The sequence below is a fragment of the Lagenorhynchus albirostris genome, chromosome 8 (assembly GCF_949774975.1).
Source record: "Lagenorhynchus albirostris chromosome 8, mLagAlb1.1, whole genome shotgun sequence".
Taxonomy (NCBI): Eukaryota; Metazoa; Chordata; class Mammalia; order Artiodactyla; family Delphinidae; genus Lagenorhynchus; species Lagenorhynchus albirostris.
Window position 1 is genome coordinate 20,190,461 of NC_083102.1, and position 26,374 is coordinate 20,216,834.

General features: G+C 52.8%; 1 protein-coding gene across 1 annotated transcript in view; it reads left to right on the plus strand.

Moving 5' to 3' along the window:
• PLXNA4 (plexin A4) overlaps positions 1-26,374 on the plus strand; it is a 294,590-nt gene that overhangs the window by 61,069 nt on the left and 207,147 nt on the right. Inside the window, exon 2 of the mRNA XM_060157564.1 lies at positions 13,123-14,375. Coding sequence (XP_060013547.1) covers positions 13,191-14,375 — 1,185 coding nt within the window. The 5' untranslated portion in view covers positions 13,123-13,190. The remainder of the gene's footprint in view (positions 1-13,122; positions 14,376-26,374) is intronic.

Here is a 26,374-nt window from a genome sequence, read left to right on the forward strand (position 1 = left end):
GGAGAATGGTCTTGGAGGGCCTTCACCATGGTGGCAGGATGGGGGTTAAGATTTCCTGCTCCCTGCTCGTATGTTGCTGGCACAAATACGGAAACAGAGTGAGGTCTCAGCAGAATGGAGTGGGTTGGGCAGGGGCAAAGGAGTTGGGAGATTGGAATGTGTTAGTTAATCGAGATTCATTGCCAGAAACCACACGTCTCCTTGGTCCTTTGATTCATAGGTGTGTGCCCAGCAGGTGGGAAAGGTAGGATGACAGGGTGGCACAGGTCCCCACTGGTAGGGACCCAAACACTTAAAGCCCATGGGAATAAGGAGGGGATGGGGAGCCTAGAACCACCTCCTTAGGAGGAATGACGCGTTATACTAGTGTTACTTGATCAATACTAAGTGTTTTTAAAATTCAGTGTTGCCACGGTGATGGAGATTATTTCCAAACTTTAAGATATAAAATACCCTATTCTGCTAGCTCCTTGCATATTTCCAGGTAGTAGTGCCTGGCCCCCAAACTTTGTTGCAGTCGATTCTGAACCTTTTTTTTAAAGGAGTGAATATAGCTCTGTTCTGCTTCCGGCTGCAGGGAAGATTTCTGCCAAGATTCGCGGCGCGCAGCTGAAATATGTTTTGTATTTTCTGAGCTTTGGCTCATCGTGGAATTAAATAGCACTAATTGCATGAATATAGACCAGCAAGGGAGACAACTGTTCACTTCCTGATTTTCCCAGGAATTGAAAAAGAAAGGGAGGGGGTAGAGGACAAGTAGGGGACAGGGGAGAGGAAGAGCCTTCCCACCGCACGTCAGATGACAGCAGAAGTGCGATTATTTGGCCCAGACGTGCCCCAGATAGCCTGTTCCCTCATGGTGTTGCCATTTGGTGGCATCACCAGCTTCCCTCAGGAAGACCCTGTGGGCTGGAAGGCAGGAGGCCGGGCTGTGAGAAGCAGGTCTGCTCTGCTGGGGGTGGCAGTGATGGCCTGGGGTGGGGAGGCATTTTGGGAGCAGAGTGGTACCCGGGAGAGATGCTGAGTGCAAGGATCTGAGTGCAGTGGGCTCCCATCTGGGTCCCCCTAGCAACCTGCTTCTAGCATCCTTTCCAAACCTGTTGACCTTTTTTAGTCAGAAAAGTTTACTTAGAGATTTCTGCCAGTCTAAAGAAGGGAATTTCCATTCCTTTTAAAATTCCTTCTCCTGCTAAAGATAGGAGGTGGAATAGGCAGGATCCCCTTATCGTGGGTTATCAGTTAAGCCCTTCAGTGGGTGGGATGGCTTCAGAGCTTGGAGGCCTCCTGCTGATTCTTCACTCAACTGTCGAGTGTTGGGGGCCTCAGAGGCCGGAAGCAGTGAGGGCCCCTCCTTGAAAGGTTAACTTGCTCCCCAGGCTCTGACTCAGTGAATGGGCCAACGCCTGAGCGGACCAAGTGTGTCGTGCTCCAGCAGTCCTTGCTGAGAGAGAGAAAACAGGTCCAAGGAGTGTGATGGAGGCTCGCTTAACAGCTGCATGCCCCACGTTCTCTGGGGGCAGGTCGTGGAACTAGACCGCAGTGGGCTCTCCCAAGGCTCTTCACAACTTAGATTTCAGCCGCTACAAAGCCAGTTGAGGGGAAGATGCAAAGAGACTGGAAAGAGAGGCTTCAGCACCAGCCTTGTGTTTTGCAGTGAACACACCCTCCCCGGGTGTTGTCATCCTCACCATTTCATGGCAAAGGCCATTTGTGGAACCCTCCCCACACCAGCGTCAGCCTGTGCTCCATGAAGCCTGAAATGCTTCACTCTCAGTCCTCCTAGATTTAAGCCCAAAAAGAAACATAATGATCTCCCTTGACTCATCACCCTATTTCCAGAAATGCCATTTTACAGATGGGGAAACTGAGGCATCAAGAAAGCAGGACCCTTCCTGATACCTGTAGCATCCTTGCTGCTGTGATTCAGAGAGGGGAGGCTCTCATGGGTGCCTGTGGCCGACACGTTAACCACTGTGCACGAAGGATATCCTGCCTTTTCCCACGACCGTGGCAGGAGAGAAGGGCCTTGAGAGAGAGGAGCTCATTAGCCTGAAGCCCATATGACGTGGCTTTGCTTTCTGGTGTAAGGCTGGGAGTCCAGGGAGAGAAGATAGAAAGGCCCAGGGGAGTGGGGGAGTGGGTGGCTGGGAGAGCGGCAGAGGGCCTCCTTTCCAGATGAAGATCAGTTAGCAAAGCAAGTCTTCCATCCACTTCACCCTGGGCCATACGCCTGAGACGGGGCTGCACGGATAGATGACTGTCCCAGCACATGGTGGACCCCAAGCCCCTTCTCTGTGACGCGAATGTCCACCCAGGTCTTGGGGCAGCAAAAGTGACAACAGATGCTGCCTTTGCCACAGCTTTGGGGTGTCTTGAGCGTCTTCCCATGATGTGCCTCCATTTCTGCACCTGCAGAGGCCAGTGGGGACCCTCAGAAGATACTGGGAGCCAATCCCCTGGATAGGGCGTTTCTCACCGGCCGGGCCAAGGGCTAGGGTGGAAGAGAGTGACCACGCTGACGCCAAGTCGGCTGGTACATCTGCCCCCCGGTTCCTGGCTGGCTGGTTTCTTTAAATGAGACGCTGGAAGGAAGCTGACGATTCTGTCCTCCCAGCCCAGGCTGCTATTGAGAGCGTTGTGTTTTCAAAGCCTCACAGCCAGACTTGGAGGCTTAGCGACTTCCCTGCCCGAGCACGGTGCCTGGAACATAAAGGGCTGCCACAGTGCAATAATAGAGTTCCTTCTTGGGCTTCCTGGGCTCGCTGGAGCTCCCACTCGGTCTCTGCTGGGAACAGCAGACTTGGCCAGGGAAAGGTGGTTCTGCACCCTGGGGGGCTCCCTCAAGGCCAAGGATAGGGAGGCCTGGGGGAGGGGAAACCATAGATGGGGGCCTCAGGGGTCCGGCGTGGACCTAATCTCTGAATGGCAGTGGCTCACTGACTCACCCTCCTGCAGAAGCTCCTTCCGGGCTGGTTGCAAAAGCTCTGTCCATGGTAATCACGTCCCCCCAGCCCTCTCTAATAAACTGGAAGGTAAGGATTAAGTAGCTGAGCTTGGTGCTGAGTTTCCCAGGGCCCAGGCTGGTTGCCTGGCGGCTGGACGCTAAGCCTGGGCCCGGCTCCCCACGGCTCCCTTTTCCCATCCTTTATGCCCTTCTCCAGCTCTTCCTCCGACCACCAATGTCACATTTCTCATTGCTCAAAAGAGCGGAAGCAGAGGGAAAGCAGACTGGGGGGATTGACTCCTGGGCTTATGGACCTGCCCCGGCTGTGGCCACCTTCTGCTTTTGTGCTGGTTTACGGCCAGGCTGACCCTTCTGGGTCCCCGCTCCTGCACACAAGACTGTCCAGTCACAGTGCTGTGGCCTCCTCTTGGGAGGACAGTTACTTTGACTTGATGTTTCCCTTAGTGGTAGTGATGGGTTGCACTGTGACACCCACACCCTGGGTCACTTTTCCTCTTATGAATGTGGCAGTCATTTCTGAGACTTCAACAGGGAGGAGGGTGGCAGCCAAGGCCAGGACTAGGTAGTGAAGCACACGTGGGGCTGCATGCCCATCGTGGCTTCAGAAGGCAGGCACAGATGTTCCGTGTAAATATAATCCTCCAGGAAAAGAAAGAAAGTCACAATTCATGGCTCCTACTTCTAGAAACCAAGAGTTTCAAGTGAGAAATGCAGACAAGAAAAAATACTGGTTACTTACGGAGGATGCTCTTCTGAATGCGTAGATTACACATTGGAGTAGAAAGCTCACAGAGGCCTCTCTCCATTTTGCTGGCTTGGATCAATAGCTGGCTGGTGTTTCTTGGATGAAATAGAAAGGAGACCTGGGCTGTGTCCCCAGTCCCCTCACTGCCCTTAGCTGCACACACACAGTGCCTCCCTGGTTCCAAACTTCGGAGGAACATGAAGATATTTCTCCCCTGCAGACATCAGCATGGCCATCTCCCACCTCTCTGGGCTTGGCAACTTGCGGTCTGGCTTTGGGAACAAGGAGGGAGCTACTGACACCTGAAGAGGACTTTCCCTGGGGTCAGCCTGAGGCACTGCAGGAATGGAGCCCCACTGTGCCCGGCCTCGGGTTAGAATCCGGCTCTGATAGGCGGCGTGCTGGCTGCGTTTCTGCCTGTGTTCGTTAGGGTGGTGCCAACTGCTGGGACACACAAGTTCACCATTTCAGAGCCTTGTCCCAGGACTGGTTTATTTCTTGTCTGACCTGGATGTCTGTGGTTAGTGGGTGGGTCCTTCCATCTTGAGGCTCCACCATCTTGCAGGGCCTCAGAATTCTGTTTATCCAGCTGGTAAAAGGATCTGTAGAGAAGACATATCTATTTCTTACCTGCTTTGGGATGGAAGCATCACCATGACACTCCTTTACCAGTCACGCGGTCACACCTGGAGACTGTGTGGAAACGGAGAGGCCGAGAAGCATAGGCCATAGCTGGTAGCCATCTCTTATCAACAGCTTTACACCAGCAGCTGCATGGGTGGGGAAGCACACAGTTTTGGTGGATAGCTAGCTTCCTGTCCCCTGGCCTCACCTGCGTAAGAAATGAATTACCTCTAGTGCAGCCCAGTCAGGGGGACTAAGGGGAATGAGGCTCCTGGTTTCTAGGAAACCAGGAGGGGTTGGGAGGTGGAGCTCGGAAGAGCTTGCCAGTGACTATGGCTGACCTCAAAGGGGAAGCTACAGGACCCAGTAAGAGACCTCAGCCATTGGAGGGCAGGGCTACTGTCCTCTGCTTTGGAGTGTCTGTAGCCCTTGCACCCAGCTGAGAACCCCTCTTGTGGTACGTGATCCGTCAACACTCATTGGCCGGATGAACAAATGCATCCTGACTTCCAGCAGCTGGGTCTCCTGCGCTGTCTGTTTTCCTTGCTGCATTTTGTTTCCAGGCCCACCTTCTTCTCCTCAACGTAGGCTGCGCTGATGTGCTCTGCTGAGTAGGGCCGTGGTTCTCAAGTCTAATTTGTGGATGCAAGGCAACCTGTGATGCTATTCCAGCTGGAGGACCGGCAGTTCTCATTGTAAATTGTGTCTGAAAGATGTAGTTTCCCTGTTGCCTTTGAAGTCATGCTTTTAATGGGCAAAAGTGGGTATTTTAAGTAGCTATAAGCCCTGATCAGAGCAGGGTAAAATCAGCATTGTGTGTTTGGGCTGAGTGGCTCAGCACCAGGATTTCCTTGGTACTTCAGCTGTGGGTGATCCCAGCGGCCACCTCATCCACTCTTCTGTGAGGTCGTCATCCGTTCCTCGTTTAGTCATTCATCATTCATCATTCATTCATTCGTAATTCATCCATCCGTTCCTTCACGTATTCCCAACATACCGACCATAGATCAAGCTCTGGGCTTGGAACTGAAGAGAATAGTGGTGAAAAATACATAGTAATTTCTGACCTCCAGAAGCTCACATTTTTTTAAATGGCAGGGAGCATCAGTGGGCAAATATAGCAGCGTTTGTGGAATGTGAGACGCTTGTGGTTGTAGAATGTGAGACTAACTCGAGTTCCTGGACTGACACGCAGTGGGGGCTGTCCTAGACCAGGGCCAGGGTCAGACACGCTTCATTGGAAGGGTGAGGCCCTAGGTGAGGGAGTGGGGTGGTCATCATGGGCAGGGGAAACCACCTGTGCCGAGGACACGGAGGCATGGCCAGGTGGAGAGCATCCCGGGAGACTTGGCAGCACAGCCCTCAAGGCAAAGGCCCAGCAGACAGGGGAGCATCATGATGGATTATGAAAGTCAGCATGCACACGCACACACACACACACGTGCGCACGCACACACACCCAAACTCACCTGGAAAAAGCCGCACTATTTGCAAAATTCTAGTTTATCTCTGGGGCAGTGGGACACTGAGATCTCTTTGGCATGCTGCTTCTTGTGAAAGAAAAGTCTATTAGGGAGGATGTGGTGAGAGACACCTTACTCTTTTGGCTGGAAGGCTGGATTTTTCTGTGTATGGGTCAGGATTCTTTCATTAACACATGCCAGCGCCCTCACTGTTTTATGCAAAAGGGGAATTTTTGGCTCACGTAGCCAGGAAGTATAAGCAGAGAGGTGGCTTCAGTGCACGTGATCTAGACATCTGTGTGATGTCACCAGGACCTGGGACTCAGGACTTTCTATGCCCTGGCTCAGCTCTGCTCTCTTCGTACTTAACTTCCTTCTCTTCAGGCTCCCCTCCCCCACTCCCACTCCCCTGGTTACAAGATGGTGTCCGCAGTTCTTAAGCTTACCCCTCTCCAAGGCCACAGCCAATGGAAGACCTAGGACTTTTTCCTCAGCACTCATCCAAAGTCTGTTGCCTCCCAGAGATTCTGATCCAACCAGGTAGTCATCCCTAAACTAGTCACTGTGACCTGCACTTGCTCTGTGCTGATTGGTTTGGGCCCGGGTCATGTGTCCTCCCTTGAACCAGGGGTGGAGTCAATTTCCCCAGACGCTTTTGGGCTGAAAGGGGGTGAAAGGGTGGATTCCCAGAGGATAAATGAATGGTAGCAAAAACAACATCAAAAACAACAGGTGTCTACTATCTCTAACAGTGTCTTCCTTTTTTAAAAAAAAATTTTTTTTTTTTGCGGTGCGCGGGCCTCTCACTGTTGTGGCCTCTCCTGTTGCGGAGCACAGGCTCCGGATGCGCAGGCTCAGCGGCTATGGCTCATGGGCCCAGCCGCTCCGTGGCTTGTGGGATCTTCCCAGCCCGGGGCACGAACCTGTATCCCCTGCATCGGCAGGCGGACTCTCAACCACTGCACCACCAGGGAAGCCCCCATTTTTTTTTTTTTTTTAATCATGACTGTATTAGAGTTTTCCAGAGAAGCAGAAACTACACATATATATTGAGAGAGAGAGAGAGAGAGAGATTGATTTTAAGGAATTAGGTCATGCAATTATGGAGGCTCCAAGTCCAAAATCAGCAGAGTAGGACCGCAGACTTGAGACTCAGAGGAGATCCCATGTCATAGTTCAAGTCCAAGGGCTTCTGCTACAGAATTCCCTCTCCCTTGGGGAGGTCAGGCTTTTGTTCTATGCAGTCTTCACCTGATCCGGTAGCCACACACTTATATTTTAGGGGAGAGTCTGCTTCACTCAAAGTCCACTGATTTAAATGTTAATCTCATCCAAAAGCACCCTCACAGAAACATCCAGAATAATATTTGACCACATATCTGGGCACGATGGCCCAGCCAAGTGGACACATCAAATTCACCATCACAGTGACCGACAGTAAGAAGTACACTGACATCACACTCGTGCATACACATACGTGGCTGAAACAAAAGCCTCACAAAGTCTCATCCGTCCCAAATGTGACCTACTCTCACTTTTCTCTTCTATTTTATTTCATTAAAAAAGTACCTGTAACCTGTGCAGGTTACTAGACTGATGCTGGATTATGACTTGTCTTTTGAAACATCATCCTAGAAGACATTTTCTGGGTGTTCTGTTATCCCATGGCAAACGTCCTGAGGAAAACAGGATTCTGTCCAGAGGGTCAGGGAAGGTACCGTGTGCCACCGAGGGAGACCAGAACAGATTGCCAAGTCACACGCTCACTGGATGTGACCCCAGCCAGGACCTGTCCCTGCTCAGGCCTCCTTTTCCTTATCTGTAGAGGCCGTATACTTACAAATGCCTCTTCTAACCTAACAGCGTTGCCACGTACAGTACAGTCAGAATGAGATAATATATATGAAAACACTTTGTAAACTCTAAAGTAATTTCGTGAGGTAATTGCTATTTTTAAACTACTGTGTAATAACTTTCTTCTCTGCCACTCAGGAATCTGAGAAGATGATGCTATTTCACGAAAATTAGTTTGAGCTCTTCACCACTTGCCACACAAAACAAAGCCCCAATTTCTCTAATCAAAATGATGATCAGCTTCTAAAAATGAGTCCCATCTCCCCTGAGATGATTCAGAATTAAAATTTGATTTCAAAGAGGGTTTGGGTTTGATTCAGAGACTTTCAGTTCTGTCTTCCCGTCCCTTTCCCACCCTACCTAGTTCAGTGAGTCCTTCCGGGCCCTCTTGGGGTGACTCGGTTACATTATTTGCCTTGAAGAGTCAGAATTGGGCTGAATGCTACCTCTGATACTTTTGTTTTAAACCCAGATGAGGGACTTCCCTGGTGGTACCACTGTAAGACTTTGTCTTCCAGTGCAGGGTGTGCGGGTTCAATCCCTGGTCGGCGGGTTAAGATCCCACATGCCTCGCGGCCAAAATACCAAAACATAAAACAGAAGCAATATTGTAACAAATTCGATAAGGACTTTAAAAATAGTCCACATCAAAAAAATCTTAAAAAACAAAACAAAACACAAAAACAGCTGAATGATGACCTGAGAGAGAGATGGTGGATGGGATCTGGAATCTCAGTGAGGGTTTCCTAGGTTGAGTCATCACTTACATGGATAGATGGAACGGACACCACTGGAGAAGTCCAGCTTTGCCAGGACGGAGAGCCTCAGGCCGCCCTGGAGGGCAGGGGCAGGCAGCTCTGCTCACCTGTGGGTCCCGTGCTGGGGTAGGAGGGCTGCAGCCGGCTCACCATTGTGGCAGTGCCCGGTGGGGTCTCTGGTGAGGCAAGCTGAATCCCACAGCCCTGCCAGCTCCCCCTTCTCTTCCATTTCTCTTGTTTGTTTGCTAATCCGTCTCTCTCGTGGTGTGTAGAATGAGAGGCTGGTTATTCCTATCACACGTCATCGTTTTCTGTGGGCTCCCCCCTCTCCAGACACAGTAATTTCGCCGTCCTCAGATGAGGGTGACGAGTGTTTGAGATGCATAACTGTGTCTCCTTTCAGTGCCTAGTACAGGATGGAGAATGAGGCCTGGCACCTTTCTGCTCAGTAAATTTATAATTACAGGCTTCCTCGTCTCGCCTCTTGCAAAGCAGAGAGCTGTTGATTGGCTTGTGGGTCCGTGAGTGTGTACAGTGAGGCGGGGTGTGGCAGGCACACTTTCCCGGGGCTCAGCAGGTTCCAGTACAGGGATGGCCGTAAGTTCCCTCCAGGGGGTCGGTGGCTGAGGCCTGACCCGCACCTGCCTGTCTGGAGTGAGGATGACCAGCCCTGCTGGAGTGCGGTTGCTGGCAGTGGTGTTCTGAGAGCTGTGTCAGGCAGCAGAGAATATGGCACCCAAAGAGCGGGCTCCTCCTGACAAAGGCCAGGGAGCAGGTGCTGAAGCGGGTTCAGGTAAAGTCAGGAGACATGGGAAGAGCCCGGGATTAGGAGTCCAGGGACCTGAGCTTAATTCCATCCCCACCATGAACTCACTCTGCGACCTCCTGCAAGTCCTTTAACTTCTGTGGATCACAGCTCCCTCGTCACTAAAATCAGGGACTGGGAATCATCAAACTGGACCATCTCTTTCAGCTCAAAAACTTCTAGATTCTTCTCTGATATTTAGATTTGCACAGGCAATTCATGATGAACCAGCCCGACCTCCTGACCCCTCATCACTCTAATGGAGATGATGCCATCGGGCATTTTTTTTTTTTTTTTTTTTTTGCGGTACACGGGCCTCTCACTGTTGCGGCCTCTCCCATTGTGGAGCACAGGCTCCGGACGCACAGGCTCAGTGGCCATGGCTCACGGGCCCAGCCGCTCCGCGGCATGTGGGATCTTCCCAGACCGGGGCACGAACCCGCCTCCCCTGCATCGGCAGGCGGACTCTCAACCACTGCGCCACCAGGGAAGCCCCATCGGGCATTTTTTGATCCTAATCCTTTCATCTTCTTTCACTCTTGCCAACACCAACAACTCTCACTTAAGAAGCACTTACTTCAGGCCAGGAGAAGCCCTGTGCCAGGCACTTTCCAGCCCTTTATGCTTTCAGAGGGAAATAGTTGTGCCCGTTGTGATGGGCATGACCTGTGAGGTTATGCCCTGGGAGTCCCCAGGGGCTTTGCTGTCCTCCTGTAGAGCTGGTATTGCCGGGTGATGTCCCAGGATTTCTGTGTGTGGGAACTTACATGGGTTAAACTGCACTTCTGAGGGCTCTGGAATTGTGCTTTCCTAGAAATAGGACGGGCTTTGCAATGATACAAAGCTGGGTTTCAACCCCAGCTCTGCCACTTATGAGCCATACGCTCTTGCAGAGCTAGTTTCCTCACCTGAAAAGCAGGTCAGACACTCCTGACCCCAGCGAACAGTTGTCTGAGGAGTGAGGTAATGGGTGTGCAAGCATTTGCCTTGGGGCCCGGGGTCCCCTGAGTGATGCACAGGTGCCGACGCTTCTCCTCGCCTCCAGCCCCTCTTCCTGCCACTCAGGAAAGAGTTCTTGAGTCTCTCCTCCATGTCAGGTGTGGGTCTAGCACTGTGGGCACACTAGCAGGCAAGGCAGGCCCCCCCCCACTACCCCCACGGAGCTCACAGGCCTCAGCTCCAAACTCAGCTCTTTAGGCAAAGGCTAAATCGACAGGAGCGCGGAGGCTCCTCCCTGGGAGCGGGGGCTGAGCTCTTTGCCTTTAAGTTTCTTCCCTCAGCACTGTGCATTGTAGTCTCGACCTCCCAGGGGCACCCTGACGAGGTCCTGTCTCCCTCTCCAGCCCTATCTCCTCCTGCTTTCCAGTGTCTTCCTGGCGTGCACCCTGGTTGAAATGCCCTTGCCGTGGCTCCATGGACCCCTGCCCTTCCTTTCCAGCTCTGCGGGTCCTCTCAAAGTTCACGGCTCAGCCCAAGTGCCATCGCCTCTCCAAGGCCTCCCACAGCCTTCTCCTTGCTCCCTAGCCCGGGGTTAGAGGTCAGCTGTCCTCACCCGAGCTCTCGAAGGCCGTCATGTAACGTTTCACCGTCTGAGTAATTGGGTTCTGGCGGTGTCTGCCCCCTGACTCTGGGTTTTTCAAGGGCCTGGTCCAGCCTCGGCCATCCTTGGATCCATGGTGTGTTGTTCATTTGGAATGTGCCCTAAGCCTATATTTGCCATGTCGGGGAAGAGATGAAGGCCCTCCGCTCACAAGACTGCTATTGGTCCGTGGGTGCGCCAGTCCCCCTCCTCTGATGTCTTCTTGAGAACGTTTGTGGTTTCCATTGGGAATGAAAACGTCAATGTCAATGTCATTGTTAGCTGACAAGGTCAAGTGTTTGTTTTGCTTTCCTTCTTCTTTCTTCTCTTGGTTTCCATCTAACTTTGTACTCTCTCCGCTTGTGGGAGGGGCAGATAGGTTTCTTTGACTCAGCCATCTGCCTCTTCCCATCACCTTGTTTCTGAGTTGTTTGGGAGGGGGAAATGAGAGAAATTCCACAGAGCTGAGATGTCTCCGAATAAGATGTAGGCCATTCCTGCCCAGATTTCTCCCAAACTGGAAGAAATATGAAGCCAGCCTCTGGAAACACACGCAGAAAAGCATCTTGAATAGAAATGAATGAGACCATTAGGATGGAAAGCTATTTTGTTCCACGGGGAGTTATTTATTTATTTATTTACTTGACCACTTTTCTTAAAGCATTTGTTCTCTGCCTTTAATGAAAACCTCTCAGAGGAGGCCTCACCCTGGGCAGCGGCCAAGACCTGCCTCATTAAAATGATGTCGGGGGACTTCCCTGGCGGTCCAGTGGTTAAGACTTTGCCTTCCGATGCGGGGGGTGCGGGTTTGATCCCTGGTCGGGGAACTAAGATCCCACATGCCTCACAGCCAAAAAACCAAAACATAAAAAAACCAAGAGCAATATTTTAATAAATTCAATAAAGACTGTAAAAAAATGAAAAAAAACAAAATGGGGCTTCCCTGGTGGCGCAGTGGTTGGGAGTCCGCCTGCCGATGCAGGGGACACGGGTTCGTGCCCCGGTCCGGGAAGATCCCACATGCCGCGGAGCAGCTGGGCCCGTGAGCCATGGCCTCTGAGCCTGCGCGTCCGGAGCCTGTGCTCCGCAATGGGAGAGGCCACAACAGTGAGAGGCCCGCGTACTGGAAAACAAAACAAAACAAACAAACAAAACAAAACAAAAAAACCCAAAATGACATCGGGGCTCAGACCTGGGCAGTGCACCCAGAGGACCTGGTGGCTGCCTCAGAGTAAAGGGATCTGGGATGTGGGTTGTTAATTTGGCCTCATGCACCGTCCAGCAGCGGGGAGGTGCAAAGGAGAAGCTTCCCCTGCAGTAGGTGCAGACCCAGAGGGCCAGGGCTGTAATGGACAGCCCCCCAAAAAGGGTTGTTTGAACTAGTCTTCTGTGCGTAAACAGTCACTGGTGGACGTCCCCGTCTGTGCCTGGCTGGGGTAAACTGAGATGTTTTAGCAGGACAGCATGAGAGTCTGCCATGGACTTGGACAGTCCTGGTCCTGGTTTCAGTTGGTCTCTAGGGCTTTTAGCCGTGCAAACTGGATTACTCCCCTCAGCTGGAAGGTGGGAGTGTCAGTAGTACTTATATCAGGAGGCTGCTAGTCAGGGTCCCAGCAGGAAGCATTGTACATACAAATCAGGTCATTTGCGCAAAGGTTAATAGAGGGGGTCTTGACACGTGCCTCCTTAGAGGCAGGGCAGTGTTTGGGGGCGAGAACATTGAGGCCCGTTCCCTCCCCTAGGACCAAAGGGAGGCAGGCAGGAGGTGGTTCACAGGACCCTCCCCTCCTCCTAGCCTCTCCCGGTCCCACTGGGCTTCGGCTGATTCTCCCCACTGGCTGCACCTAACCAGGCCCCAGGGCAAGGAGCCTGCAGAGGTACAGTCCATACAGGTCAGCCTCCTGGGCATGGAGAAGGGTGGAGAGCAGATCTGGAGGGGCGGGTGGAAGATGCCCCGCACTGAAGGGTTTGTTGAGATGAAACGAGGGTCTCTGGGAGGTGCTGGACAGTGGCTGATGCAAAGTCAGCCATTCTGTGGGCAGTGGCTGTTATCATCATCATCATCATCATCACCGTTACCATTGTTGTTACTGTTGCTAGTATGATTACTAGTACTATTACTGAAGTGCCTTCCTGCTGCCACCCAGCTTGGGCACTCATACCCACACACTGGGGACTGGCTCCCTTGGCCCCAGCGTCCCCCATTGCAGGTCTGTTTCAGCGTGTGCAGGATGCTTTGAGGGCCCAGCCAGACAAGCTGTGGGGTGAAACTAAACCTCTGCCTTTGTCAACCAGCATCACGTCTTTCCTCCCCCCCCCCCCCCCGTAGGGAGCCTGCACTCCTCCCTTGACACTGCTGTGCCGAGTGTGACTGTGACCCGAGGACACATCTCTGAAATGAAAGCCATGCCTTGGAATTGGACCTGCCTGCTCTCCCACCTCCTAATGGTGGGGATGGGCTCCTCCACTCTACTCCCCCAGCAGCCACCCCTGCTGCCCCAGAAGCGGTCTTTTGTCACGTTCCGCGGGGAGCCCGCCGAGAGCTTCAACCACCTGGTAGTGGACGAGAGGACAGGGCACATTTATGTGGGGGCCGTCAATCGGATCTACAAGCTCTCCAGCGACTTGAAGGTCCTGGTGACCCACCAGACTGGGCCGGACGAGGACAACCCCAAGTGCTACCCTCCCCGCATTGTCCAGACGTGCAACGAGCCCCTGACCACCACCAACAATGTCAACAAGATGCTCCTGATAGACTACAAGGAGAACAGGCTGATTGCTTGCGGGAGCCTGTACCAAGGCATCTGCAAGCTCCTCAGGCTGGAGGACCTCTTCAAGCTGGGGGAGCCTTTTCACAAGAAGGAGCACTACCTGTCGGGGGTCAACGAGAGTGGCTCTGTCTTTGGGGTGATCGTCTCCTACAACAACCTGGATGACAAGCTCTTCATTGCCACGGCTGTGGACGGGAAGCCGGAATATTTCCCCACCATCTCCAGCCGGAAACTGACCAAGAACTCAGAGGCGGATGGCATGTTCGCTTATGTCTTCCACGATGAGTTTGTGGCCTCGATGATCAAGATTCCTTCGGACACTTTCACCGTCATCCCCGACTTTGATATCTACTACGTCTACGGCTTCAGCAGCGGTAACTTTGTCTACTTTTTGACGCTTCAGCCTGAGATGGTGTCTCCCCCTGGCTCCACCACAAAGGAGCAGGTTTATACGTCCAAGCTCGTGAGGCTTTGTAAGGAGGACACGGCCTTCAACTCCTACGTGGAGGTCCCCATTGGCTGTGAGCATGGCGGGGTGGAGTACCGCCTGCTGCAGGCCGCCTACCTGTCCAAAGCTGGGGCCGTGCTCGCCCGGACCCTCGGGGTTCGCCCAGAGGACGACCTCCTCTTCACCGTCTTCTCCAAAGGCCAGAAGCGGAAAATGAAATCCCTGGACGAGTCGGCCCTGTGCATCTTCGTCCTGAAGCAGATCAATGACCGCATTAAGGAACGGCTGCAGTCCTGCTATCGGGGCGAGGGCACGCTGGACCTGGCCTGGCTCAAGGTGAAGGACATTCCCTGCAGCAGCGCGGTGAGTCGGGGAGGGCCTGTGGGCCGGGGTGGCACGGTGTCGAGACCTAGGCTGTGGCCTCCATGGGGTGTGAATCATCTGTCCCATTTTGTAGATGAGACAAGTATATCCCACCTCTGGGTCTCACTGGACTCGGATTATCACCAGCTCAAGCATGCTGTGACCATGGCACTGAGCTTATAAGAGTCAGAGCTGGAGCTAAATGTAGATTTCCTGTCGGCACTTTCCTCTATTCTGGTTGGCTTACTGGCTGTAAGAGGAGGGGCTGGAATAGGCGGAACTGTGTGCCATAGATGCCACGTGCACCAGCCGTTCTTGAAGGCTGCGCTGTCGTATGCGGTGACTCGAGAGGTGTACCCACCTTCTTACCGACCATGCTGCAAGTCACTCTCCTGGGAGTTTAGAATAAAAACAATAGGTGGTGGAGGCAGAGCTTAGAGTAAAACCAGTACTGGGAGTAGGGAGGCAGTCGTTTTACATTTGGGGTAGGTGTAGAACTTCAGGAGAGGTATGTTTTTGGCCCCTTGCCTATCTTTAGGAAATGGGAAAATAAGATCAGAAGAAGTAGGGTGAGAGTCCAGTGAACATAGAGGGGAAAACAGTTTTCTAAGCTTGCTTAGAAAACTGTATTTATCAAGTATCTTCTGTGTGCACAGTCTCATGGAAGAAACGTGTCCAGAGCAGCCATGGAGCAGTGCTGGGTGACAGAGGGCTGAAGGAAACCAGGGCGCGGAGAGAATGAAGGGTTGGTTTAGGAGGCCTGCCCAGGGCCCGTGAGCCCTGAGGGACAGACCGGACCTCAGAACTGCTGGGCAACCACCAGTGCCACGGGAGACACAGCCTCCTGCCTCTCCCAACATAACTCACTTGTGACCCAATGTGAAAAGCACCTGCATTTCTGTGGCTTGACTTCTGTTCATCTTCATTGTTTTTTTCTCAACCATTCTTAACGTGACTTGGAAGGTTCAGCTCTTGGCATCTTCTGTGCCCTGTGTCACGTTCCTTTCCCTTTTTCTTTTTTATTGTCCAGTTGAAAAATTATGAACCTAGTTGGAGAAAATCTATCCTATAGTCTTAATGTAGGGAGAAGAAAGGACAATTCAGTCATCAGGTAGAAGTATGCACGTGCATGGATGTGATTCTTGACTCCTAGTCAAACTTCGGTGGAATTCCATATTAGGAAAATGTACTTGGATTGATTTGAGAAGTGCAAGTTTCTTTTCATGCCAAGCAGACCTCAGAGGGCACTGGCACCCACACCTCCAGCACGCGGTGAGGCCATTCCTCCGGGCAGTGGGATTTGGGGGAGGGGAGAGGGAGGAGAAAGAAGGAACTCACTTGTGCCCCAAGGTTTCTCTTTGGTGCCCTAGCATTTAGGCTCAGGCTGTTTTCTAGTGATGAGTTTTCCAGTTACCTGGGCTGATACTAAAAGATGCCATTTCTTCTTGGGGGTTCTGGAAAGCCAGGAGACCCCTAGTGTCACAAAGGAAATGGGAGAGGCACCAGGCGCCAAAGAAGGAAGCAACATGTTGACCATCATTTCCAGGCCAGGGAATTGAGGGGAGTCCCCTGTGTCTGCTGAGCCCTAGCAGGTGACATATCTTTTGGAGACTTTGGTTTGGGCAGTAGGTGATCCACTCAGGAGAGTCTGTGAGACTAGTTTATGAACTTGGGGGTCATGCACTGCTCCCACATGAAGGCAGTGAATGACAGGCCAGGTGCTGTGCTTTGTGTATGTATATTACACACTCAGACGTAGGTCCCTGGGGAGATGCCCTAAGAGTGTTGGCATGGGGAAGGTGCCCAGAGATCCCTTGGTCTTTACCTTCATTCTGAGGCGCAACAACTTGAATGAGTTGCCCCAGGTCATAGAATTTGTGAGTGAATAGCAGAGACCGCATTTGAAGAGAACCACCACCCCCCTTGCCTTTCACCACCACGCTTGCACACATGCACATACATACACACTCCTACACACATGCATGTGCACGTACACAAGAAATACCCTCACAAGCACTCACATATACACCTGTGTTAGAAAATAGCAAGTTTACGCTGTGTGCTTACTAAACAGCTAGTTCTTTTGAGACCAGAGAGATTGGCTATTTTTGCTGCAGAAAACTTGCTCCAATCCTGTCTTTTCGGGCAATGCTTTTGGGAGTAAAATCAGCTGCGGAGATCAGCCTGGCTGCCCATGGGCAAGCATTTGCTCCCTGCCACAGTACAAAAAGCAAAGTTCATCACGGGAGTCTGCAGAGCTGCAGGTCCTAACATCCGCCTGGCAGCCTGGGAGAGAACAGAGGGAAGGCAGCTTTGCAAGACAGGCTAATGCCAGGACTGGGAGTAATGGAGCCAGATAACAAGCTTTTGATTTTTCTTTGGGCTTTAATTAGCCTTTTCAAGTTCGAGGCAAGTTCAGGGCTGAGAGCAGAAAGGAGGAGGCCAGAAACTCCGCACAGGGCTGGGGCTGTCTCCCCAGCCAGTCTAAAAGGCCACACCAGCTTTTAATGCACAGTATCAGTTTCCTTTGATTCAGCCCACACTCGAGTTAGTTTGCTCTGGGGCTTGGCTACGGTTCTTTTGGCCTCAGCTCAGACCACGCAGGCCAGGCTCCTGGGTGTCCCCGTTGAGGAGCCCTCACAGGCACAGTGTTTGCAAACCCAGCTTTTCCTGCACTCACTCATTCACAAGACCGTTGGTTTCCTTTCCTTCTTGCCTTCTTACCTTGAGGCGGGGAGGGGTGAGATGAATTCTAGAGTTCTTTTCTGCCTCTGAGTCCAGGATTCCCTTGAGGCCTGGGAAGGGGAACCGATTCTCAGATGGCCTCTGTCCTGCGGCGTTTCAGCTGCAGGAAAGTGGGGGAGGGGAGCATGAGGCCCAGGAGGCTGACTAGGACTTGTTTTTTGTAGGGTTGGGTGTCCCTTGTGGGTTTTGTCATAGTTACAACCCAAAGAGCTTGAAAAGTGGTTCGTTTTAAAACTGAGATATAATTGACATGTAACACTATATTAGTTTCAGGTGTACGGCATAATGGTTCAATATTTGTATATATTGCAAAATGATCACCAGAAGAGCCTGTAGTTAACATCCATCACCATACATAGTAACACATTCTTTCTCTTATGATCGGAACTTTGGAGATCTACTCCCTTAGCAACTTTCAAATATACAATACAGTACTATCAACTATGTCACCATGCTGTACATTACATCTCCAGGACTTATTTTGTATCCGGTATTTTGTACCTTTTGCCCAGTGACTCATTTTTATTGTGCTCCTGTTGTCCTAGTTCCCTAAGCTAGAATGCTTGTTCCATGGTGCTCTTCAGGCCTTTCTGGTCTCTTCATTTCCTGGGTTTCACATTCCTTCCCCTGAACTCATGCCTCCAGGACTCCGAGCAGGTAGTAGTATGAGCCCTGAGGCTCCACCCCCTCACCAGGTCCCAGCTGTGTTTGGCTGTGTTCAGGGAAAATGGGGTCAGAGCCTGCCATGCATGGGGCGTTGGTGGAGCCACGTGGTGGCCCACAGCCTGGTGACCAGCTGCGGGGAGAAGCTTTGGGCTGGGAACCTGGAGCCTCGATCTGCAGGCCCCCAGGGAGCAACCTGTTGTCTTTATTCCAGGAGAACCAGAGAGGCTGGCTGAGCCCCTATCACAGATAAGGGCCAGCCTGCCAGGAGTGTCTTCCTCTTGGGACTGTGTCCCTGTGAACGTCAGCGCATGTTGCAAAGGAAAATCCTGGAGTGGGCGTTGGGTGTAGAGGCTGGGGAAGCAGCCCAGGTGTTTGCTGGTGCTTGGGGGAGGGGGGGATGGAAGCAACTTCTAATTTTGCCTTCTGGGCCTCTGCCGTTGCGGAGCACAGGCTCTGGACGCGCAGGCTCAGCAGCCATGGCTCACGGGCCCAGCCGCTCCGCGGCATGTGGGATCTTCCCGGACCAGGGCACGAACCCGTGTTCCCTGCACCTGCAGGTGGACTCTCAACCACTGCGCCACTAGGGAAGCCCTACCATTCTTTCTTGTGTTCTGTTTTTTCCCAGCTTGGATGGAAAGAGGTATCCAAGAACAAATGGGCTGGCGTCTGAAAATTACTCTAAGGACCTCAGGGGGGCCTGTGCAGAAGGAGGGTCCTAGAGGGATCAGCCAGGGCTCCTCCAAGTGTGTCTTAGGACTTGGGAGACTGTAGATCAACCTAAGGCCTTTTGCTGGTGAGCATCCAGGGCGGGCTTAAGGATAATGATGTAATTTCTTTGTTTCTGCTGCTCAACCCTGAGATGGTCTCTATCTTTGGTGCCTTGGAAGGCTGCTATCCGGGGTCCCCAAACCATCTGTCTGCAGAGCAGTGACAATTGAGACAAGGAGCTCACAGCCTGAGGCTCTTGTCATGTGCCACGGCCCTGAGCAGGCCAGGGCGACAGCTCTCAGCCCCTTTCTGGGAGCCCCGACACTCCTGACCTGCAGTGGGACTGCTGGGCTGGAGGCTGTGCTGTTGAGGCCCAAGGCTCTTGTGTTCTATGCGGGCCGAGAGGCCCGGTGTCCTGGAGGCCCCCGGGCATGGCTATCTATATCTCCTCACCCTTTCTTCAGCCTTTGGGGTCACCTCACAGGACACTAGCCCTTCTGCTTCCAAATGAGTTAATGAATGGATGAAACTCTCATTAGGCCCTTGGCAATGTACCCTCTCCTGGTTGGTGCCAAGAATCATGACTTGACATCAGTCTCCAGGAGCCTAGGAGTCCAGGAGAGAGACGCATCCAAGCGGGTCATCACAGCCTGTGTGACGGGAACGAGGGCTGTGGCCATGAGAGTGACTGTCACTCACGCCACTTAAGTCTTCCCTAAGTTTGGAACCAGTTGCGAAATGGATGTAGGAGTCAGGCAGCATCAGCTTTAGTGCTGAGAAGCCTGGATGAGCCAAAATCAGCTGCTTAATCGCCCCCTCAAGACTCGAACTTGGAACTTAGAAGATGTCGGTCCGTGGGACGGAGACTGTCACCGGAGTGACCGCCTCACACCTGTCCAGCCTCAGTAGCGGGGACAGAGGGTGGTGGCCTCCGAGCCGCCCCACAGCCCCCCTGGGGAGTCCGTGTGGTGCCTGACAGTTGACAAAGGGCTTCATTGCCTCCTCTTCTCTCAGCAGTTCTCAGGATAATAGGAAAGGCAGACATCCTGTCCAGTTGAGGAGGTGGAGAAACGGAAAAGTCAGGTATTTCACTGAAGGTCATGTAGTTGGTGGACTAGAGCCTTCTCTGCATCCTAATTCTCAGCCAGGTGCTCTTCCCGCTGGTGATTCTGCATGACGCAGCGGTGGCACCTGGGCTGGGATGACTCACGGCGCGGGGCCGTCTGGCATTGCAGGGCGTTTGCCTTGCTGGGCCCTGCAGCACTAAGTACCAGTGGCACTGGGCTCCGCAGTCACTGCGGGAACTAGGAAACCCCTCACATTTCCAGAAGCCCCTGACGGAGAGCCATTGCCAGGCCAGGGGCCTGCCTGAGTTCAGGGTTTACTCACTGGCCCTGCTTAGTCTCGCAGGGTTCACAGAGGCACCCGGGACCGAGCTTTTTGTCGGGGAGTGGGAAAGGAGAACCCCGTTTGTGTGTGCTGTTGCTGTGACTCATACCCATGGCTCTCTGGCAGGGCAGCCCTGGGAGGAGACAGGGTCACCCCCTGGACGCGGGCTGGCCTCCCAGCCCAGCCTGGATGGTCACGCCGTTCGGTCTGGCGCCTGGGATCCTGAAACTCCACCAGAGTGCGTATCCGGAATGGCCAGGCAGCCACCCCAGGCTCCGGGTGCCGGTTTCTGCCCGTCTGCTCGGGCTGTTTTCTTTTCCTGTCAGCAGGAAGTGCAGCTCAGACTGGATGGGTATGTCCTGTTGTTTGTGGCGCGAGGCAGGCCTTTCTCTTTCTGCTCAGCGGCAGTCCTCTCTCGGACCAGGAACTTCTGCTCCTGTCTCCCCCATCCCTCCTTCCTCAACTCCAGTTCACTTCACACACCACGCGCACGCGCGCGCACACACACACACACACACACACACACACACACACACACACACGGCGGCCATTAAACATGCACCGCATACACCACACTCAAGTCCCAGTGACAGCACACATCACAAATCTCCTTCCACATCAGCCCAAGCCCTCACCCCTCACAGCCCATTGACCCCACACTCCAGACTTGTGTTTTAGCAGTGGGTTGGGAGGTGCTGCCGTATCACAGACCCTGTCTTTATTCAAGTTCCTCCCCCTCCCCTTGAGACGGCTCCTGTTCCAGGTATTCAGGTGGAAAGGACACCCACCTCTTTCTCTTTGGCCCGCAAAATTTGCAATTAAAGTTGCATCCCAGCCAAGCACACGTGGTGCTTGGGGTCCAGGATGGTGGCTGAGCCCTGGGTGATGTGCTGGGCCTGATGAGAGAAAGGGCTTGAGGCTGGCCTCCTAGGCTGGGCATGACCTCCCAGGACACCACCCTGGAGCCCACTGGGCCAGCAGGGAGGGTGACGAGACCCAGGAATCACATCTGCAGACCGTTATCACAGACAGCTGCCATGACCTCAGGGCGGGGTTTACCAAGCAGCGGTTAGGATGTGAGGCCGGTGATGCCGTGTCCTAACACCGAGATAACAACTTCATGAAGCCCTGCACAGAGGCGTGCACCCCTATACACACACCCACGTGTGCACACGCATCCTCTCTGCGCTGGATATATGAATCACTTTCTCATGGTGTCTGTTCCCCGTCATTTCTGTCTGTCTGTCGCTCTCTCTGCTGTGTTTCACTCTCTCACTTACACTCACACTCTGTGCACAGTCATCCCTGAGGCTCCCTCTTTCTGTGATTTATCCTCCCTCACACCTCCACACTACACACGGCAGCTAACACAGCGAGATTTCTCTCCCGTGTACACACACGCTCGTGTACACACACGCTCGCGCACACACACACACACACCCCGCCCCCGCCCCAGATGGTGTGCGACAGCCCAGCCCAGATTGGCAGCCAGGCCTCTCATTCAGTCAGCACACAGACTGGCCTGACTTATCCATCCAGGTCTTCATTTCTGGGCCTTTCCTTTAATTCCCGTCATCCTCACAGGGTGGCGTCTTGGCTGGGATGCTGGCCTGGGAGCTTGGGCCTCTGAGTCTCAGCCAGGTCCAGCTCGTGAGAGATCACTGAGCTGGTGAGCGGTTTCCTTTTTGCTTTAAATTATACATTTCACCTTCTAGAAGGAGGTGATAAAACAATATCCCTTTAATAAAGTCTGCTGAGACTCCTAGGGAAAGAGAAATGCAGAGGCATTAATAAATGATGATCGTCACAGAGCACCTTATATTTGTAGAACACTGAAACATCTCATAGCATCATCAATGTGGTCTCCTTTGGTTACAGTAACCACCTGATGAGACAGAAAGAGACTTAATAATATTGCTGTGATTTCATACTGATATTTTTTCTCCACCAATACCTGCTTTTGAGAGATTTGGGCTGTACCTAACCCAGATGTTATGTTCAGAATCCCAGGCCTGGAGCGTGCCCCATCCGCCTTCCCTGCCATCCAGCACGTGTTCTGAATGCTAAGTTAAGGCCTTTGAAGGAGAGGATACATCTCCAGCCAGATCCTCCCTGCTGTCACCTTCACGTGCCCCTTAGTTTTTGTGAGACAGAAGGGAATGACTACACGTTGGCACACGGCGCTTGCTTCATTTCATTAACAGAGTTAGTGGAGAGCAGGAAAAAAGACAACTCGCGGAGTTCTCCACTCGGCCTCTCAATTTACATTTTTTTCCTGGTGGATTGGGCCCCGCATGCTGTCCATGTGTTTGAAACGGGATCAGCGGGGGAGAAGAAAGCCCACATCTTTTCCCAGTCTCGGTGTCATTACTGTGTCTCTGTCAGCGTTCCAAAATATAATGGGATTTGTTCAGCTGATTTATCCTGCGTGCAGGCAACATTATCCAGACCCACACTCGGGCCTGAGGAGCAAAGAGGGGAAGATGCACAGCAACGAGAGTGGGGCTAATAAAATTTATTCCTGCTAACAAGGGAATGACCTGCCCCATAATTCAGCCTGGCCATCGGGACCACTGTTTCCCAGTGCCCGCTAGAAAACACACAGACTTAATCATTGTGGTGTGCCCTGCTCCAATTACAGTCCTGGTGGCAGCTGAGTTTGTCTGCAGTAGACAGGGAGAGAAGTGGCAACGTGGGATTGATGGGCTGGGTGGGATTTCTTTGCCCTTGACAGGCAGCCACTGGGGACCTCTGAAGCTTAAGGTACAAAAGGAAAGGGACAGCACCCGAGTGGGTTTTGCTTGGAACCCTTCCAAGGCCTTCCCTGGTCTTTTCCAGGGGCCCAGCTTTTGCTTCTGGACTAGTCCCATCACGGAGGTCACCTGCAGAACTGGGCTAGTGGATTTTCATTCCTGTTTCTGTCGCTTGGCCTGCCTGTATCTCCAGTCATGGTGTCGTGGCCCTCAGTCCTCACCAGAGGGAGGAACGCAGGGCCCTCAGCAGCTGAGCTAATGAGGAGCAGGTCAGGGGTTCAGTCTCTGGGATCCTGACTTGGAGCTGCTCTGTGCCCGCTCTGCTCAGCGTCTCCTAGGAGCGGTGCATTGCTACGGCTCGCTACTGGTTACACTCTGGACTGCAGAGAGGGTGCTGGGCTTAATGCCCGTCTCTTGGGAAAACAACTCAACTTAGTGGCATTAGTTTCCTATTAGAAGGATAGGTTGTTATCATGATGAGTGAGTGACCACGTAGATGACCTGTATTTTGGTACCCACCCTTTTGAGTTGCTTAGAAACAGGGCACGTGGCTCTTGGGAATCTTGGGTGCGATCTGTCGGGTTCTTTCTCCAACCCCGAGACAATTTTCATGAAGCCCCTTCAATAACATGTTGGTCTAACTAGGTTACTGTGGCTGTGGTTTGCTGGCTTCCCCTCTCTGTCTCTGCACATTCATTCCCCCTAAAATCTCATTGAAAAAGACACAATAAAGAACCGTTCTGAGATAAAGCATTAGTGATTAAGTGGAGGAGGCCTCCTTCCCGCTCCTTTCCTGACGTCTGGGCTCACAGCCGAGGTGTAGGGCCGACCTTCACCTCTGTCGGGGCTTCTCCATCTTTGAAGAGAGTTCAACCACCTGGGGTCAGCACGGGCCACGGGCAGAGCTTCGGGGAGGGTTAGAAATCATAAGAGCGGGAGGAAAGTTTATGCAGGACAGTGAAGCAGTCAGAGGGTGGTACCGTCCAAGTTTTGGGATCTCTTTCTCTGCTACAGAAACGAGCACTCAGGCACGTGGGACTATTTTATGGAGGAACAGGCTTTCTGATGAGAGTAACCTCAAGCCAACCAGGGCCTCCCCACGGGGTTCCTCCCTCCCTGAGGGCTCTCTCTGCTTCCCTCCTGCCCTGCCGTCAGACAGCACACAGAGTCATACACAGTGGGCATCAGACCCTGGTGCGTTGATGAACACCTTGGGGTCAGCGGTTCTATTTGACATCTGGCCCCAATAAGTGGGAGATCATTATCTTCCTGTACCGCAGAGATTTACATCTGGGGTCTGTATGTAGACATGAGCTACTACACTTACCTGATCAATATCTCCCTTTATAAAGAAATCCCACATGTGAAATTCACTGCGGAGGTCTGCTCTGGTCAGCTCCCGTGTGTGTGTGTGTGTGTGTGTGTGTGTGTGTGTGTGTGTGTGTGTGTGTGTGTAAGTGAAATTAATTAGTGGGAAGATGTTTGGGACATGAATCTAAGGGCTGCTGAGCATGAATCTAAAGACATTTTCTTTTCCACGTCAGCAGGCACCTCATGGGCTTCCACCTTCTTTTTCACCTAACTTGTATTTCTTTTCTAAACTTCAGCTCTCACTTTGCTTTGGGATAGCTCAGCCCAGGAAAGGAGGAATCCCACTCTGATGACTAGCCAAGGGCCTCCTCGGGATGGGAGAGGTAGTTCCTCCCAGAGATCACAGAAGGGTGGAGGGCTTATCCTGGACAGAAGAAAAGGAAGCAGGCACTGTCCCAGAGCAGCCTCTCATCCTGACAGTAGGTTCCCTGATCCTGGAATTGGTTCCTTTGGGGCCACCCTCTAGCAACTTGGAGGAAGCCTCCATGTAATGCCAGTTTTTCCATCTAGTTTGGGAATGTGATAGGTCATGAGGGGTCATTTCACTCTCTAAGCCTCAATTTTTCTCTTCTGTAAAATGGGGCTGTTGAATTCTAAGATCTTAAGTCATTTTCCTCTGAAATAGCACAATGTGTGAAAGATTGGCCATGCACTGTCCTGGACAGAGAACCCAGAATTGAGCCCCAGTGTCACTTCTTCCTCGAAACCCTGCTGCTCCCCTCTGCAGTTGTGGCCCTGCCCTCTGTCCCCACAGCTCCAGGTGCATAACTGAAGCCGGGCATACATGGCCTCGTCTGGTCATGGACCCGGTCTGTCTCCCCCACTGAGAAAGGGGCAGAAACGGAGATGTTTTCATCTTTCTACTGTTGGGTCCTCGCCTGGTGCTTGGTACCTAGTAGGTCCTTCTAAACATTCTTAAGCGAAGTAATAAATGAAGAACAGTAAGTAGCGTTGTCTTCATTTAGTGCTTCAGTTTCCCCTGATGGAAACAGGGGGTTCCAGTAGCCTAAGAGACCAAAAGTTTGATGGAAAAAGGCCCAACTGAAGGCCCCACAGTGGGTGAGCTCGGAAGGTCTCGGATGCCTTCTCCCCCCATAATGGTCTGGCTTCCCAGCTTCGGGGGTGGGCGCAGGGGTGCTCAGGACTCCTCTGCATGAGGCTGGATGCCACTTTTGCCTTCAGGGAGGGCTGGAGAGCCGGTTTGCTCCCAGATGGAAGGACTCCTCTCTCTTCAGGAGCTACCCGTGAGCAATGGGAGGACCAGGTCTGACTTTGTATTTTCCATCCTGGGCTCAGAGACTGCAGCTGCCGGCCCAGAGCAGTCGGCGGCTGCAACCCCTGTTGGAGGAGTCGGCTGCATTTGTCCATCCCTGCAGGCTCATCTGGTTAGCCGCCTTTGGATCAGTTTGGGATATTTGCAAACAGTGGATGCCGTGGGTGAGAGGGGCAGCCTGTGGCTATGGAAGAGACCGGGTCCCAGAGCTGAGCTAATTGGCCCACAGGGGGATGGACCTGCTGACCTTTACCTCATTAGCGCTGCTTTTGGACCACTGAGCTCTGGCCAAGTTCTGATCTTTCCATAATAAGGACTCAATGTGGGGTTTCTGCAAAGGTGGGGCAATGAAGGGCAGGGCTACAACAGCTCCACCTGGCACGGCGGGTGCATCAGGAACCAGGCTGGGGGCCATGCTAGATCGGAGGAGGAGTGACCTCAGAATCAGGTTCCTGCCCCACCTCATCGCCCAAGGCCTACAGGATGGGCTGGGGCACAGGGTCGGAGGGTGGTGCCCTCACTGTCTCCCAGGTCTGCCCCCTTCTTCAGCCCTTCTCAGAGGGTCTCCACAGAGACCACCAGACACTGCGGGGGCCCTCGGGTGGCTGCTTTGCAGCTCTGCCCTGGAGCCCGTGGAGACTGCGGAGGAAGGATGCTGGCAGCATTTAAAATCCCCTTTCCGTGGAGATGATAGAGCTTTTCAGAGTGCCAGTCTCTCTGCAGAGTGGGAGCAATTTCCCTGTAATTGGTAAAGTAACCATAACTGCTCTGTCATTTGAATGTAGCGACACGTAATTGCATGGTAACCTTTGCCGCGAGGGAAGCACGGTGAGCTGTGAGATCGTAATCCGGGGTGTCAGCTCCAGCTCCCCACGCCACCTCCACCATGGCTGCTCGGCTCGGGGGGTTGCCGTGGGCTCCTCCCCCCAGATCCAGTGGGTCCTGCTCCAGTGGTTACGCTTGTCACGTGCCGTTCTCTCCTGGGCCGGTCTGTGGCACCCTCAGCAAGGAAGGGACGCCTGTGGTGATCTAGGAGGGTGCTTCTTACTAAAGCGCTGGGAAGGGGTTAAGGTACAGATCTCTGAGCCCCACAT